The following is a 15,945-nucleotide window of genomic DNA, read 5'->3' on the forward strand; positions in this document are numbered from 1 at the left end:
TACATCAGATCAAGCAGGGTGGTTAAAAAAGTTTAAAACAAATGTAGATTTTTCAGCATCTATCAAACATTCAAAATGATTAGGATCTCAATTTTATTGCAGTTAAAAAAATCCAGGCCTATGTACTGCTAGAGGCCCAGCCGTACAATCTTATTTCAACCCCACTCCCTTATCTCTACGGATGTTCAGTTTTGTGCTGAAGGAAACGGGCTTCACTCACACATAAGCACAAAACATATGCACTTGAGGAATAGGACCATGTAAGGGGTTAGGGTGGAATCCAGTGTCAGTTGGGGCTTCCTGTTGGAACTGCATTGGACTACATTAAATTATTATTTTATAAAGTTGATGCTAAATACAACTGAAAATGTTCAGATATCAACAAAACATCAGACACACTCTTTATATACATGTTCTCTCCAGGTTCTGAACAGTTGGATCGAAAGGAAGCAAACATTTTAGTGCTGTAGTTGTAAAGTGTGACATATGCCTGTCTTATAGCAGGAAGAGGAAATAATTCAAGTGTCATGAAATGAGTGGGTATATTGAAACCTGATCAATGTTAATTTGACACACTAAGCCCTTCACAGTTAAGTGTGCAATTCTCATTCCTCTAGTATCACAAGACTCCTTGTGGGGTTCTTTATCCAATGAGCAGCTATTAAAAAGACCATTAAAAAAGACACTTTGTTTACTCCACAGCAAATTTAAGTGTCTGAAGTAAAATCTATAATGTTCAAGTTATGAGAGTAGTTGGTTGCCTCTTGGAAACAGCCCAATTTCCCACTATCACAATAATCTCTAATTTACATAAGTGTAATCTGATTTGAGTGATCCTGGTCAAGCATCTCCAAAGGCACACACTTAAATTGTCAAGATAGCATGCACCAATTCTACAGCCAACAGAAATCCTTTACTTGCACAAAGCAGCGTCAATGTTAAAGATAGGAATAATTTGGTATTAAAAATAATGGATTTGTAGCTGTAACATAATCAGGTTACCCATCGAGTGTGTTTGGGCATAAAGTAAAATTTCCCATTTCCCCAATGGAATATTTCTAATTTTTGCCTTAATAGACATTGGCAATCTAAGTTTTACAACTTACTAGTTTCTTCAGTTTCCTCAATTCCCTCACCATCATCTTCATCCTCAAATGTTGTTTTCTTTCCTTGGAACTGCACCCTTTGTTGTCCCCAACCTCCTTTTCCACCTCTTCCTCTACCTCTACCCCTTCGAGCTGTAAGTAAACGAGACAGTTTTTAAAAAAAATAAGTTTTCAAAAAATGAAAGTCAGCTGTCATGTGTCATCACTACAAATACAGCTTCACCTTTGACCCTTCGTTTGTTCAGAGACTCCTGCTGGTCTTCTATTATCTTCTTCAAAACTGCTTTTTCCTCTTCACCGTCCACCATTTCCCAAGTCACATCTTTGTGTCTCAATTGCAATTTGCCACCATGGGCTGCCGTTGCCTTTTCAAGTGCTTCCTTTGCATTTGTTTTAAAAAGGATATTTCCCTATAAATCACAACAAATCCTTACAGTATGAAATTAAAATACCAAAGGAATAAATTTTTTAATGTTTTAAGAGTAATTTTCACCTCTTTAGCACCCCTTATAAAATCTATCCATTGTATTTCACCATGGTTGGAGAAAATTTCATGAATATCTTCCCTGCACGTCTGATCAGCAAGGTCACCAGCAAACTTCAGCAAGCATCCAGTTTTTTCCTCGAAGGATTTCTTTAAAAAAAAGGAAACGTTTCAAAGATTTCCCATGCCTTTCACCTCACCTTCAGTGCTACCAAAGATCTACACCCCCATACCTTAGATTGAAAGATAAAACTTGGTAACCCCCTAATGCAGAGGTCCTCTGTTGCAAGTTTGTCACTCCATTCTAAGAGAGGGTTATAAATATTATATATATATATATATATATATATATATCTCAGTCTGGAGGGTGACTAATGTTACACCCTTGTTCTAGAAAAGTGACTCATCAGTTAGCTTTACATAGATAAGAAAACGAATTGACACAGGAATAGTTCAGCCCTTCAAACCTGTTGACATTTTCTTCAGATCACAGCTGATCTGTACCTCAACTCCATACCCCTTGATACCCTTACCCAACAAAAATCTATTGATCAGTCTTGAAAATTTTAATTGACCTTGCAGCCAAAGTCTTTTGGGGAAAGTAGGTTCTGATTTCCTTTGTGAAAAATGTTTCCCGATTTCACTTCCAACTAGCCAAACTCAAGTGACATTAATATAAAAAGGATGGGACGACCTAACCCGGAGGTGACAAAGGTAGAACAGGTTCCCATTGGTTCTATAGTTTAGTTACATTCCAGCTTGAAGTGTGTTTGAAGACCAGGACCTCAAATCTGGCACCAAGCCTATGGTCTACAGGGCTGTAGTGATACTCGCCCTCCTAGATGGCTGAGAGACAGGAACCATACACAATAGACACATCAAAGCGCTGGAGAAGTACCACCAGTGCTGCATCCACAAGATCCTGCAAATCCCCTAGGAGGATAGACGCACAGTCAGTGTTCTCACGCAGACCAACATCCCCAGCATCGAAGCACTAACCACACTACCAGCTCCGTTGGGCGGGCCACATCGTCCGCATGCCTGACACGAGACTCCCAAAGCAAGCGCTCTATTCAGAACTCCTATATGGCAAGCGAGCCCCAGGTGGGCAGAGGAAATGTTTCAAGGACACCCTCAAAGCCTCCTTGATAAAGTGCAACATCTCCACCAGCACCTGGGAATCCCCGGCCCAAGACTGGCCTAAGTGGAAGAAGAACATCCAGGAGGGCACCAAGCACCTTGAGTCTCGTCGCCGAGAGCACACAGAAACCAAACGCAAACAGAAGGAGCGTGCGGCAAACCAGACTACCCACCCATCCTTTCCGTCAAACACTGTCTGTCCCACTTGTGACAGAGACTAATTCTTGTATTGGACTGTACAGTCACCTAAGAACTCACTTTTAGAGTGGAAGCAAGTCTTCATCAATATCAAGGGACTGCCCATGATGAATATAAAAAAGGTATCAGTGGACACTTAAAGCTGTTGATTACAAACGATGTTTACGAAGGGCAGATTATGTTTGACTAATTTAAAAATGAATTCAAGGGAATTACTGAGTCAATATACAAAGATTGCAGTGATTATATATTTGGACTTCCAAAGAACATTCTAAAAATGTTGTTGCGAATGGCGAGGCCCATGCCTCTGACTTGTCATGCCGCTTGTCTTACACAGTACTGGATGAGCAGGAATGACCTCCAAAAATTATTGGGAAGACCAAAGACATTTTCTTCTGTTCTCCACCACAAACTCTGTTCCCTAGCCACCGACTCCATCCCACTCCCTGGCCACTGAGGCTGAACCAGACTATTTGCAACCATGCGAGTTTCTAACCACATATCCTCGCCATCTCCATCACCAAGACTGCCTACTTCCACCTCCGTGACATCACTATCTCCACCCTGCCTCAGATGACCTGCTGCTGAAAACTCATCCATGCTTTTACCTCTGGACATGAGTATTTCAATGCTGGCCTCCCACCTTGCACCGGCCGTATATTTGAGCTAACCCAAAACTCTGCTGCCCTATCCCAACTTGCACCAAGTCCCATTCATCCATCACTCCAATGACTCAGTTTTAAAATTTTCACCCTGGCCTCATCCCTTCCTATTTCTAACCTCTTCCAGCCCTACAATCAGAGCTTTGCGCTCCTCCAATTCTGGCCTCTCGCACACCCCAGATTTTTTTTCCCCCCACCCCACAATTGCTGGCTGTGCCTTCAGCTGCCGAGGCCCCAAGCTCAGGAATTTCCTTCCTAAACCTTTAAGATGCTCCTTAAAACCTACTTCTGCACCCAAGCTTGGTATTAAATTTTGTTTGATAATCACTGAAGCAATGTGGGACATTTCACTATGCTATATAAATGCAAGTTGTTGTAAAGTGACATTTGATATAGTTATGAGAGATTTCAAAGCAGGCTATATTCACTACAGCAGAAGTTAAGTAGCGATTGAAAAGAAGTTTTAAAAATTATGAAAGGATAGAAGTGGAAAAAGTGAGTTCTCCTCACTAATCAGCGAGTCGGAAACAAGGAACATTAAACTTAAGATCAGCATGTAATAAAGGGAAAGGTTGAAGTGTTTGAAGGCAAAATACTATTAGAAGTTAAGCATTTAAGAGAGTTAAACAAAGACAATTAATGGACATGGCAAAAGAGCAAGAAAATCAGAGTAAAGTTCAGTGGGCAAAAATGGTTTCTCCCTGCTTGAATGTCTTAGGATTTTATGAATCCCAATGAATACACACAGATTTTTGACTTAAGTCACCATAATCAGATGGTCCAATCCTGATAATGTGGAGGTGGTTAAATAAGAAGCCCTCCTACCATGCAAGATTCTGGGGTAAATGTTTGCCCACCTTTACCAACAAAATTGAATCTGAAATTGAAAATTCGTAGGAAATGGGAACCTATGAACTTCACGATACAGCTAAACTATACAAATTCCTGGAGCTGACCTTCTACATCAACTGATGTCTGGGCCACAAATTTGGCAATTAAGTAACTTGAGCTAGCCACTTCCAAGGCAAAGACTGCTTTACACCTTAAGGACAAAATCAACTTCATATCCAAGGAGGACCCAATAGAGAAACACTATTGTGCTGGTCTTGAGGGAAGCAATAAAAATTGCCCTTTTGGGGGAAACCAGATTGGAAAGTGCATTAAAACTCTAGTTTCATCATAGCCTTAAAAAGCACTTTAATATAAATAAAGATGCCTTTCTCCTCTTACCAAGAGATTAATTTGTTGGGATACAGACACCAACCCCCCCCCCCCCCCCCCCAAAGAAAATTACTAAAATTCAAGGCTGCACAGCAAGTATTGGCTGATTACACAGCCGAACTCAATACGATCTTCGAGATGGGATAGAAATCAGGAGTAGGAGCCATGGCACATTTCCCCCTCCGAAACCCAGGACGGAGAGTGCAATTATGGCACCTCTACCACTTGCATGACTGAAATCAGTTAGATCTACCTGGCTTTGCTATTCATTGTATAAACTTGCTGAGATATTGGGGAGAATAACTTCATTGTACATGAATTATCAGCTGAGACTTTTTATTGAACAGTTTGTAAGATTGTTAGAAAAAGCCAGCAGCATATTATCAGGACAGTTTCATAGTACAGCAGTAGAACAAATTTAACAATTGAGACAGCAAATTTTGTTCGGGAAATACCAGTTGAACGCAGAGAGTGATGATTCACCCAGAGTGGTGAACCTGTGGAATTCTCTACCACAGAAAGTTGTTGAGGCCAATTCACTAAATATATTCAAAAAGGAGTTAGATGTAGTCCTTACTACTAGGGGGATCAAGGGGTATGGTGAGAAAGCAGGAATGGAGTACTGAAGTTGCATGTTCAGCATTCGAAGGGCCGAATGGCCTACTCCTGCACCTATTGTCTATGTTTCTATGTGCATCCATTAGTTCTTCGTCTAAAATTATAGGAATTTATGGCATAGGAGGCCATTCAATCAATTGTGCCTGTGCCAGCCGAAAAAGCTATCCAGCCTAATCCCACTTTCCAACCTTGGTCCGCAGCCTTGTAAGTTGCAGCACTTTAGTGCATATCCAAGTACTTTTAAAATGTGATTAGGGTTTCTGCCTCTACCACCCTTTCAGGAAGATTGTTCCAGACCCTCACCACCCTCTGGATGAAAAGAAATTCTGCTCAACTCCCCTCTAATCCTTCTACCAACGACTTCAAATCTATGCCCCTTAGTTATTGTCCTCTGCTGAGGAAAATAGGTCCTTCCTTTCCACTATCTAGGCCCCTCAATTTTATACACCTCAATCAAGTCTCCCTGTTCCAATCCAATCTTTCCTCATAGCTAAAATTCGCCAGCCTTGGCAACATCCTTGTAAATCTCCTGTAATCTCAATCTCCAATGCAATCACATCCTTCCTGTAATGTGGTGACTGGAACTGTAGTGTTTTATACAGCTCAAGAATAACCTCCCTGCTCTTAAATGCCTTGCATAATAGGGAAAGTATCCAGTATGCTTTAACAACCTTATCTACCTGTCCTGCTACCTTCAGGGCTTTGTGGACATGCACTCCAATGTCCCTCTACACTTCTTAGTATCCTACCATTTATTGTGTATTCCCTTGTCTTGTTCACCCCCCCACCCCTCTCAAATGCATTACCTCACACTTCTCCAGATTGAATTCCATTTGCCATTTTTCTGACCCCTCCCCTGACTCGTCCACAATATCTTTCTGCAGTATACAGCTTTCTTCCTCACTATCAACCACAGGCCAATTTTTGCATCATCTGCAAACATCTTAATCATGCCCCCTACATTGAAGTCTACCAGAAAAACTTACCATGTCACGCACGTCAAGATCTTGCACTTGTTTTTGTTGCTGTTCTTTCTCACTACATGAGAGAAAAATAGATTAAGGCACAAACAGAACAGACACTGGTTTCAGAGGTGCTTTGCATAACATGGATAATTCAGCTCTTCTCATGGCAGATCTAGCAATGAACTGGTCTTGTCCGAATCATTCATTTAGACAGCGAGAAATGTTTGGGTGTAACATTTAATGGGAGAAAGAGAGAAAGAACATACCACAGAAAGCAGCAGCAAATTTCACCATCTTTAAAGTTAAAAACCCATACATTAGAAAGCTCGAGTAACATTACTTACATTGACGATACACATTCGACAATAGTGCTCAAACTCAGTGCACTGGAAGCCAATTTATTTGGTCTCCATCAGCATTCCTGCCCAAGAGCAGCCATTTCATCTGCTGAAAGAATCCTAAACTCAAGATGTAGCCACCTGCCATTATGGAAAGTTTGACCTCAATTTGATTTCAACCCAGCCTCAACCATTTCTGCTGCACAAGTTTCAAAGCCACACTTTCCAAGACTCAAAACTGCTAAATGCACTATTGCTTTCTCTTCTCTGTCCATACCCACCCAAAGAAAAACAGTAGAACATTTATAATTAGTGGTGTACTCAAGTGCAAAATGCATATACTGTATAGTGAGTTTATTGAATTAGTCACTAAAATTTGTATCCACTTACTAGTTTTTGCTTTTTGTTGCTTTATGTTGCTTCTTTTCTTCAGCTTTCTTTACAAAATAAGCATCTCTTCAAGGAGGAAAAAACTGAATATAAGAACTGGTTCTTAAGTGCATTGACATGTTAAAGCAATTCTGATCACAGTATGCCTCAAGCTTGAAGGTACACTTATTTGAAAAGGTGCATACCAACTTCTATTCCTATCCATTTTTATTATTTTTTTTTTTTTTTTTTAAATTGGATACTTATGGAGCAACTCTTACCAGAAGCATTTACAATGCAATCCCTCTGACAGCTTCTACAAATTTGTAGCCACAATAATGTATTAAGCATTTGCTAACACCCTCTGAAGATGGCAAATTCAGCTAAGCTAGATCATAATACTCGAGCATGTCTTGTTGCCACGTCCTCAGATAAAATGGAAGAAAATTGTATTCAGTTCTGAATAGCTAGAGTTAAAATCAAAAATAGGTTTGCTTGCTAAATTTCAAAATGAAGGCCAACTGACTACACAACCAGGCTGATTCATCTAGAAATCAGTCATACTGGGACATCCTCCTTGATGCAAATTAATTGTACAAGGCCAAAGCAATCAAGTATGTGGAAACAAAATGCGAGCACACCTATCCATTAATATATGCAATAATTCCTACTACTTTGCATATAATCATGAATAACTGACAGCTAACTTCAGGCCTGTGCATGGAATTACATACTGTCAAATATTCTCAAAGATTTGGCAGAAAATCCATTGATGAATTCTACATGCATCTAGAAAGGCTGCAAAAAACAAACCAGACTTTCATCCAAAAGTCCGGTCAGTTAGACTAAACAATTAAAAAAAAGAATTTTAGCCCTTTATAGACTGATTCTACTTTCATTGCTTTATTGTGCTGAATCAGTTTTATTATACTGTAAATAAATCTACATTACCACCAAACCAACAAGTACATCCCAAGTGTTTTTTTGCCTTTTGGGGGAAACAGAGACCAAGGTAACTTCCAGTCTTCAGGCCAGCTCTGCTTTCCAATCAGGTACTCAAATCAAGTTAACTTTCCTTCAGTGAGTTGCAAAGGTAAATCTGCACCCGAATACTCAGAACACACTACATCAAAGATGTACTTACTTGAAAAGCACAATCATGTCAGTGTCCTTATATTTCAGCCCCGGTGTTTCTACAAATTTTGTGGCGGAGTCGAGATTGTCAAAGACCACAAATACTGATCCCTGTTAACAGAAAGAACAGGGAAACAATTCAGTGTTCTCTTGTAAACTTTGTGAATGCTTTTTTTTTTGGGGGGGGGGGGGGGGGTGGAGAAAAAAAAAGAGAAGAAAAATACAGACCTTAAACTGCCTCTGCAATGTCCTCCTCATTTGTATATTTTCCACATGCCCATTTTCATCAAACCAGTCCTTAATCTCATCAAGTGTAGCACTTGTGGGAAAGCCTTTCTGTTCAGTGGGAAGATGCAGTATTAGGGCATATTTGAGGGGAAAATAATAAACATTTTAGGTAAATACTAAAAAGCAAGCAAATTTCTACAAAACTTAGAAGCATTTCAAATTCAGATTCTATTTCAAGCAGGAGTTTTTTTCCTGCAATTTCATATTGTGCAAGAAATTACAAAAAGTAACCATTTTCACCAAGGTAATGATATAAAACCCACTACTAAAGCTTGTCCTTTGTTGAGGGTAGTGAAATAAGGCACTTAACTAAGATACATTTTCCTCTAATTTTAGACAGTAAAATCATCATAGGCAGTCCCTCAGAATCGAGGAAGACTTGCTTCCACTCTTAACAGGAGTTCTTGGGTGGCTGTCCAGTCCAATACGAGAACCACAGTCTCTGTCACAGGTCGGACATACACAGTAAAATAATTATAAACTGCACCCATTTAGTAAAATAAGTTCAACTTTTACACACAAGATATACTCCTAATTTTTCAAAACTTTGTCCACATTCATTGGGTTTGGTGAATCACACCCAAGACTTCAAATCATTAACTTATTCTAATGAAGCAGTAGCCCCACCCCCAAACTTCTCATGTTCTGTGCATTTATCAAAATGAAAGTAAATGAACCACAAAAGCCTAACAAGTCGAACACTACAAACAAATGACAAAAGCAAACTCCCAATTCAGGGCCAAACAATCATGCTCCATTTGAATGGTGAAATCTAACATTTCAGACAATAGCTATTAGCTGTCGAGTTGTTAAACGGTTTCTGAATTCATCTGGTTTGTTGCAATACAACAATTTTAGCAACTATCCTAGCATCAAGTTTATTACCTCCAAAAATTGTTTCTACCAAATCACTTGCTCTTTGGTCAAGTATTATTCACGACTGAAATCAACAAAACCCAGTATTATCTTTTCATATTCTTCGACAAAGTTAAAAGATTCATAAACCATGAATACTTACAACATAGACAGATCTGGCTTTCACAGAGTTTTTGTACTCATCAAACTCAGGAAGAGGCTTGCTTGGAGAACGACGAATTTTGGTTTTGTCTTTGCTTATTTCTAAGAGTCCACTTTTCGACTTCTTGAGTCCTTCTACTATTACAGTGAAATCCGTTGTTAAACGACTTAACCTGCAAGATATTTTCAAGATTCAGGAGACTAATTATGTCACGACTTGTTTTAAGCAACTGCAATTATCCTTACCTGTTAAATTTAATCATGGTTTCCAGGGGGACCCAGCCATCTTCCAACTTGATCTGTTCTTTGAGAAATTTATCTCTTGGTAAATTGTGATCACCAAAGTAATACTGCACAAAGACAATAAAATAACTTTCAGTACAGAAACGGTCAGAGGATTTCTAATTGAACAAATTGTCTCTCATCTACCACCTAAACAAAGATGTTACAGAAGCCAAGTTTGTTTACATTACAAAATGAGGCTAAAAGATTGAAATATTAAAAAGGTCCTTAAAGGCATTTAACATTGAACCACAAGAAACTGATAATCATGACCACAAACAATGAGGGGAATGGACTACCCAGGGGTACAGACATTTATTGATACACAATTTGAATCCAGTTTCTGAATTCTGGAGCTAGCCAGGTGGACTCAAATGGTCCTTTACGGTCCAAACATTCATCTGCAAGCAGAAAATCCAACTTTCTAGAATAATCAAGACAAATGTTTTCAAGTTATGAATTAAGTTCTACTTTGGAAACAAATCTGCAGTTAGAAATTAAACCCACCCATGTTGCAGCACAATAGTAAAATTGCAAGCAGCAGCATTACAAGAGTGTAGTGAGACAAGTTGAATTCCTTTCATCATATTCCTAATCTTAGTCTGTGGCAGTGGAAAGAAAAAGGGTAAGTATTTTCCTCTCAAAATCATTTGGCTAACTATAAGCAGTGACGTTGATAGAACTGGAGAAAACTGTCCACTCTGCCCCCCTCAACTACAGACAGAACAGGGAACAAAGGAGTTTCATAAATAATTCTGGCAAAATAATTGTGACATTTACAAAATAGGTTCAGTAGACCAACCAAGCTTTTGAAATGTGTGCTGGCTTTTTAAAAACAAGTGTTGTACAGCAACACTTAACAGAACATGTGCAACACACTAACTTCTGCCATCACCACCCAGCGAGATTTATTCTTTTTTTCTCCCTTCCTACACCTGTTGGAATTAATTGATTGAAAGTTACAAGAGAAAACCTGCATACTACCTACCACTACACGTTGGACCTGCAACAAGTTAATTGTGCCAGAATGAATCAAAAATTAAGGCTTCTAAGAGGATACAACATGTGTTGGGAGGGGAAGATAGTGCACAAGCAGTTATCAATTTGTTTACCCATTCTTCCAAGCAACAATAAAAGGAGGGCAAGCACTGAAAGATTTAAATCCTGAGAAAAGCTGCTGGTCATTTTAAAAGCCAGACCACCATTTCCACAAGAGTGAGTCACAGTGCAATTTTCTTAGCCAACATTACCTTTTTATTCCCTTTTCACATTGCTATAAAAATCATCCTAGCTATATCATTTAGGTATTACATACTTCAATCTGTTCACATATTTTCTTCTCAAGGGGAGTCATTTCTTGTGCCATTCCATTCTCTGCCATTTTGGCAACCTACGGAAGAAAAATTAAATACATAATACTAGACAACCCATTGCTTCATAAATGAAACTGGCCCTCAACTAAGTTGATTGTTCCTTCACAGAACTGGAATTACAGTTTAGACTTGACAGGGTTATGTATTGGGAATCAAAGCACAAGACTGTACTTGGTCAGTCAAGCACAGGAAATGCAAATATATTTTATACTAATCCATTTGATCTGTAATAAACTGAAGAATTTTAAGATTTGCATTTATACAGGGATTTTTGCAACTTCAGAACATCCCAATGTGCTTTACAGCCAATGAAATACCTTTGAAGTGTAATTACTGTTGTAATGTAGGATAACACTCCCAAAACAAACTAATTCTGTTTCAGACAAGTGTAGTCTGGAGTAAAAACAGAAAATGCTGGAAATCTCAGCAGGTCAGGCAGCATCCACTGAAAGTATTTTGCTTTTGTAATCTGGAGTACTGTACTTAGAAAACAATTCAGTGTTTCCTCACTGACTCAGTTGGCAAATGCAACATTTCACAGGCATACACACCAGATGCGATTTCCAATCAGTGATCTGGTCAGTCAGATTAGCAATTCTGGACCCTACAATTGGCTTCAACTCTTAGCTATTATTGCCATAATTGCTGCTCCTGATTATTACTGACAGGTGCATGCCTGTGGACACTGGATGAGGACAATATTCGCTCGCAGCCTTCCGCGAGAGGTGGGCACCGGAGGGACTGGAGTGCATCATCACACCCGGCAACCAAATTTTAATTTGATTTTATGTTTTAAAGTTTAATTTGTTTTAATTGCCGGTGTTTTTAGTGTCCCCTCCCCTTTTATAGAGGGCACTTGGAGGAAAAATATATGAGGACAATATTAAAAAACAAAAAAGGGCATTGGAAAATGTTTGGAGTGGCCCCCCCAGATTGGGGGGTACTTGATTTAAATGTTTTATTTTGTCTCCTCTAAAAGAGTTGAGGACAATATTAAGCTAAACTAGAACACCCTAGGGCAAAATAGTCACAGTTCGCATCTGAACCACTTAACCAAAACATTGAAGCATGACTTCCATCGACATTCGATCCCGTTCAGCTACATTTTAAATTAGCCTATTTCAGTTCATTGTATTACTCACTTTACATCCTTTTACATGCAACCACCATAGCCTGACAAGAAGATAAACTGCTCAGCCCCACTGTGATCTAGCAGAAACCAGCACATGCAGAACAATTTTACAGCACTAATTGGAATTCAAAGTAAATACATAAACCAACCCAATAAATTGACTCAGATGTGAGATTTCAGGTTCAATTCAGTCACAAATGTTACCAATTAAGTCACGGTAGAATTGCACTATACTGAGGCTACACAGCTGGAAGCCTAGAATTTTTTCGTGGAGAAGGTAAGCACATCCCCACCCCTTTAAAGCCAAAACTTTAATAATGTGCGTCAGTTGTAAGTAAAGATTCATTGAAGAATTTAAAATGATTAAAGCTTCATGTGGTGTTGGGAGGGTGGCTTCCATAACATCACGTCACAAGAAATAAGAGCAGGAGAAGATCATTCGGCTCTTTGAGCCTGCTCTGCCATTCAATAAAATCATGGCTGATCTACCTGAACTCCACTTTCCTCATATCCTTGGAGTCCCTTAATATACAAAAGTCTATCGATCTCAGTCATGAATATATTCAATGGCTGAGCCTCCTGGGGTAGAGAATGCCAAAGATTCACAACCCTTTGAGTGGAAATTTCTACTCATCTCAGTCCTAAATGGTCAACCCCTTCCTTATTCTGAGACTGTGGCCCTTGTTCCAAGACTCCCCAGCTAAAGGAAACATCCTCTTTGCACCTACCCTGTCAAGCCCTGTAAGAATTTTGTATGATTCAATGAGATCACCTCATTCTTCTAAACTCGAGAACATAGGCATAGTCTACTCAATCTCTCCTCCTGATATCTTAGAGTACATTGTACCCTCCCAACCATCATCTTAGTAATCAGTCTAAATTTTACGTTATAATATATCTTGAAACAAAAGTGGTTGAGATCAAAATTGATGCAAAATAATGTCTTTCCTTCCCATCGCGAGAATTTTGAAGTGTAAAGGCACATGCGCCCTCGCTTCCAGTGTAAGTTTACTGGACCGTAAATAATAAATAATTATGCAAATAAAGTAATTTTTTATTAGAGGTTATTGCGAATCTATCGCATTTATGATAATGAAACGAGCGGTCTTTCTGCTACAGACACCATCCGTCTCAGCCAGTCTGCTCATTGCCAAGCATGGCCGCGGAACCACGAGGTCCCCGACCTGTGCCGAGGCAAAGCCTCTTCGCTCAAGAGTGACGGAGCCAGCCCAGCAACCTCAGCCCAAATTAAAGCAGAGGGAAGCAAATCTACAGCACCAACGGCAGCGCACACGCTCAGGGCTGGTAGAGGAACGGCTCCAATCTGCCTTTACTCAAAGTGCACGCTCACCGGGGCCGCCGCGCCACTTCCGGGACAGGCCCGGGGAACGAGAATACCGACCGCAGCCCAGAGCGCCGCGTCCTGATACTCCAGCTCACTCTGACAAACAACGTGCACCGCGGCCCACCAGAAAAACGCCTTCGCACAGTCCTGTACCTAATACAGTCCGGCTCCGAAGCAGCAGCGCGAGCCCGCCTCCACCCTCCGCCGCCGCTATTTAAAGCCTCTCACTGCATCCCAGCAGACACCGCGGCCGCAGCACAACGTAATGACGCAGCCACGGCGCCGGGAGCGCATGAGAGCTGCCCCGGTTGGCGGAGACTTGTCTGTGCAATTTGTTTTCCATGCACATTATTTACATAACTCAACAATTTTTAGTGGTTCGAAATCAAGCAGCTCATCACATTTTGTGCGCAGCAAAGACCTTTAAAAGACGTAATTATTATTCAGCTTAGATTGAACACGTACTGAGATGTTAATCACATACGCAATTGGATTTAAACAGAAACCAGCGAGAAACGCTGTGCTGACCGGGTGGCTGGTGTCCTGCTTTATCCTCTTCCCCCACCCAACTCCTGGGCCACTGGCGCCTCATCTGCATTGCCAGCTTTTCATGCTTCCCATTCTACTTGCCTCATCCCCCTTTAGCTATTCCCACATTCCCTGCCTTGTATGTGTCCTTCAGTTGTTTTTCCATTCTCGGGATATAGACGTTATTCGCAAGACCGGTATTTATTGCCGATCCATTGAGAAGGTGGTGGCGAGCCTTCTTGAACTGCAGTAGTCCATGTGGTGAAGGTGCTCCCACTATGCTGCTGTGTCGGGAGTACCAGGATTTTAAGCCAGTGATGGTATGATGAAGGAATGGCGATATATGTCTTAAGTCCGGATGGTGTGTGATTTGGAGGTGACGGTAGTTCCCATGCACCTGCTGATCTTTTCCTTCTCGGAGGTTGTGGGTTTGATCGAAGAAACATTGGAGAGTTGCTGCAGTGCATCCTGTAGATAGTTCATATTGCAGCCAGTATGCACTGGTGGTGGATGAGTTGTCGATCAAGCAGACTGCTTTGTCCTGGATGGTGTTGAGCTGCTTGAATGTTATAGCTGCATCCGTCCAGGCAAGTTGATCGTACTCCATCACATTTCTGACTTGTGCCTTGTTGGTCAGGAGGTGAGCCATTCACCATAGAATACCCAGTCTCTGACCTGCATTAGTAGCTACAGCATTTATGTAGCTGGTCCAGTTGAGTTTCTGGCCAATGCTAACTCCTTAGGATGTTAATGGTGGACGATTCGGTGATGATGATCAATATCCCCCTGAAGCCGCATGGACGTGCAGCACTCCAGGGAACCCACACAGCTGGCTTTCCAATAGAAAAACTGCGTGCACGCGTTTTACTGAATGGCCACCAAAAAATTAAGAGGGAACATTGATGGTAATGCCATTGAATGTCATGGGGAGGTAATTAGACTTTTGTTGGAGATGGTCATTGCCTTGCAATTGTGCAGCATGAATATTACTTGCCACTTATCAGTCCAAGCCTATGTGTTGCCCAGGTCTTGCCACATGCAGGCATAAACTGGTTCATTATCTGAGGAACTGCAAATTGAGCTGATCACTGTGGAATCATCAATGAGCAGCCCCACTTCTGACCTTATGATGGAGAGAAGGTAATTGATGATGCAGCTGAAGATAGTTGGGCCTAGGACACTACTATGAGGAATTCCTGCTGTGATTATTAGCCTCCAAAACCACAACCATCTTCCTTTGTGTTAGGTATGACTTCAGCCACTGAAGAATTTCCTCCAGAACTCTTTTTGGTTGGATAACGAAATAAACATTAAATCAAATGCCCCCCAATCTGGGGGACACGCCAAACATTTTTCAAACTGCCCTTTTTTTTGTTTTCTTTGTTTTTTCAAACTTTTTAAAAAAAAATTTGGGCCATAAAATCATTAATTCTACAAGTGCCCCCTATAAAAGGGGAGGGGGACACTAAAACCGGCAATTAAAACAAATCAAACTGTAAAATAAATAAAATCAAATTAAAATTTGGTTGCCGGGGGTAACGATGCACTCCAGTCCCTCCGGCGCCCAGCTCTCGCGGAAGGCCGCGAGCGAGCGTACCGGTGGACACCACGTGCTCCATCTCCAAGGACACCCTGGCGCGGATATACGCGCGGAAGAGAGGCAGGCAGAATTTCCCCCAGAACTCTTTTTGGTTGGATAACGAAATAAACATTAAATCAAATGCCCCCCAATCTGGGGGATATTC

At 40.7% G+C, this 15,945-nt stretch overlaps 1 protein-coding gene across 6 annotated transcripts in view; it reads right to left on the reverse strand.

Moving 5' to 3' along the window:
* The window catches only part of ssb (small RNA binding exonuclease protection factor La), a 59,913-nt gene that overhangs the window by 1,747 nt on the left and 42,221 nt on the right, over positions 1-15,945 (reverse strand). Inside the window, exons 1-11 of one of the 6 annotated variants that reach the window (XM_070875690.1) lie at positions 13,826-13,914; positions 11,138-11,212; positions 9,787-9,890; positions 9,542-9,713; positions 8,464-8,571; positions 8,246-8,346; positions 7,123-7,188; positions 6,416-6,467; positions 1,600-1,740; positions 1,330-1,516; positions 1,137-1,238 (exon numbers count right to left, since the gene is read on the reverse strand). In XM_070875690.1, the coding sequence (XP_070731791.1) occupies positions 1,137-1,238; positions 1,330-1,516; positions 1,600-1,740; positions 6,416-6,467; positions 7,123-7,188; positions 8,246-8,346; positions 8,464-8,571; positions 9,542-9,713; positions 9,787-9,890; positions 11,138-11,203 (1,099 nt within the window). In that variant the 5' untranslated portion in view covers positions 11,204-11,212; positions 13,826-13,914. Of the gene's footprint in view, positions 1-1,106; positions 1,239-1,329; positions 1,517-1,599; positions 1,741-6,415; positions 6,468-7,122; positions 7,189-8,245; positions 8,347-8,463; positions 8,572-9,541; positions 9,714-9,786; positions 9,891-11,072; positions 11,092-11,137; positions 11,213-13,678; positions 13,778-13,825; positions 13,915-15,945 lie in introns of those variants that run through there. The other 5 variants (XM_070875687.1, XM_070875688.1, XM_070875689.1 and 2 more) reach the window with 5 other exon arrangements.

The sequence above is a fragment of the Pristiophorus japonicus genome, chromosome 3, assembly GCF_044704955.1.
Source record: "Pristiophorus japonicus isolate sPriJap1 chromosome 3, sPriJap1.hap1, whole genome shotgun sequence".
In the NCBI taxonomy this organism is placed as follows: Eukaryota; Metazoa; Chordata; class Chondrichthyes; family Pristiophoridae; genus Pristiophorus; species Pristiophorus japonicus.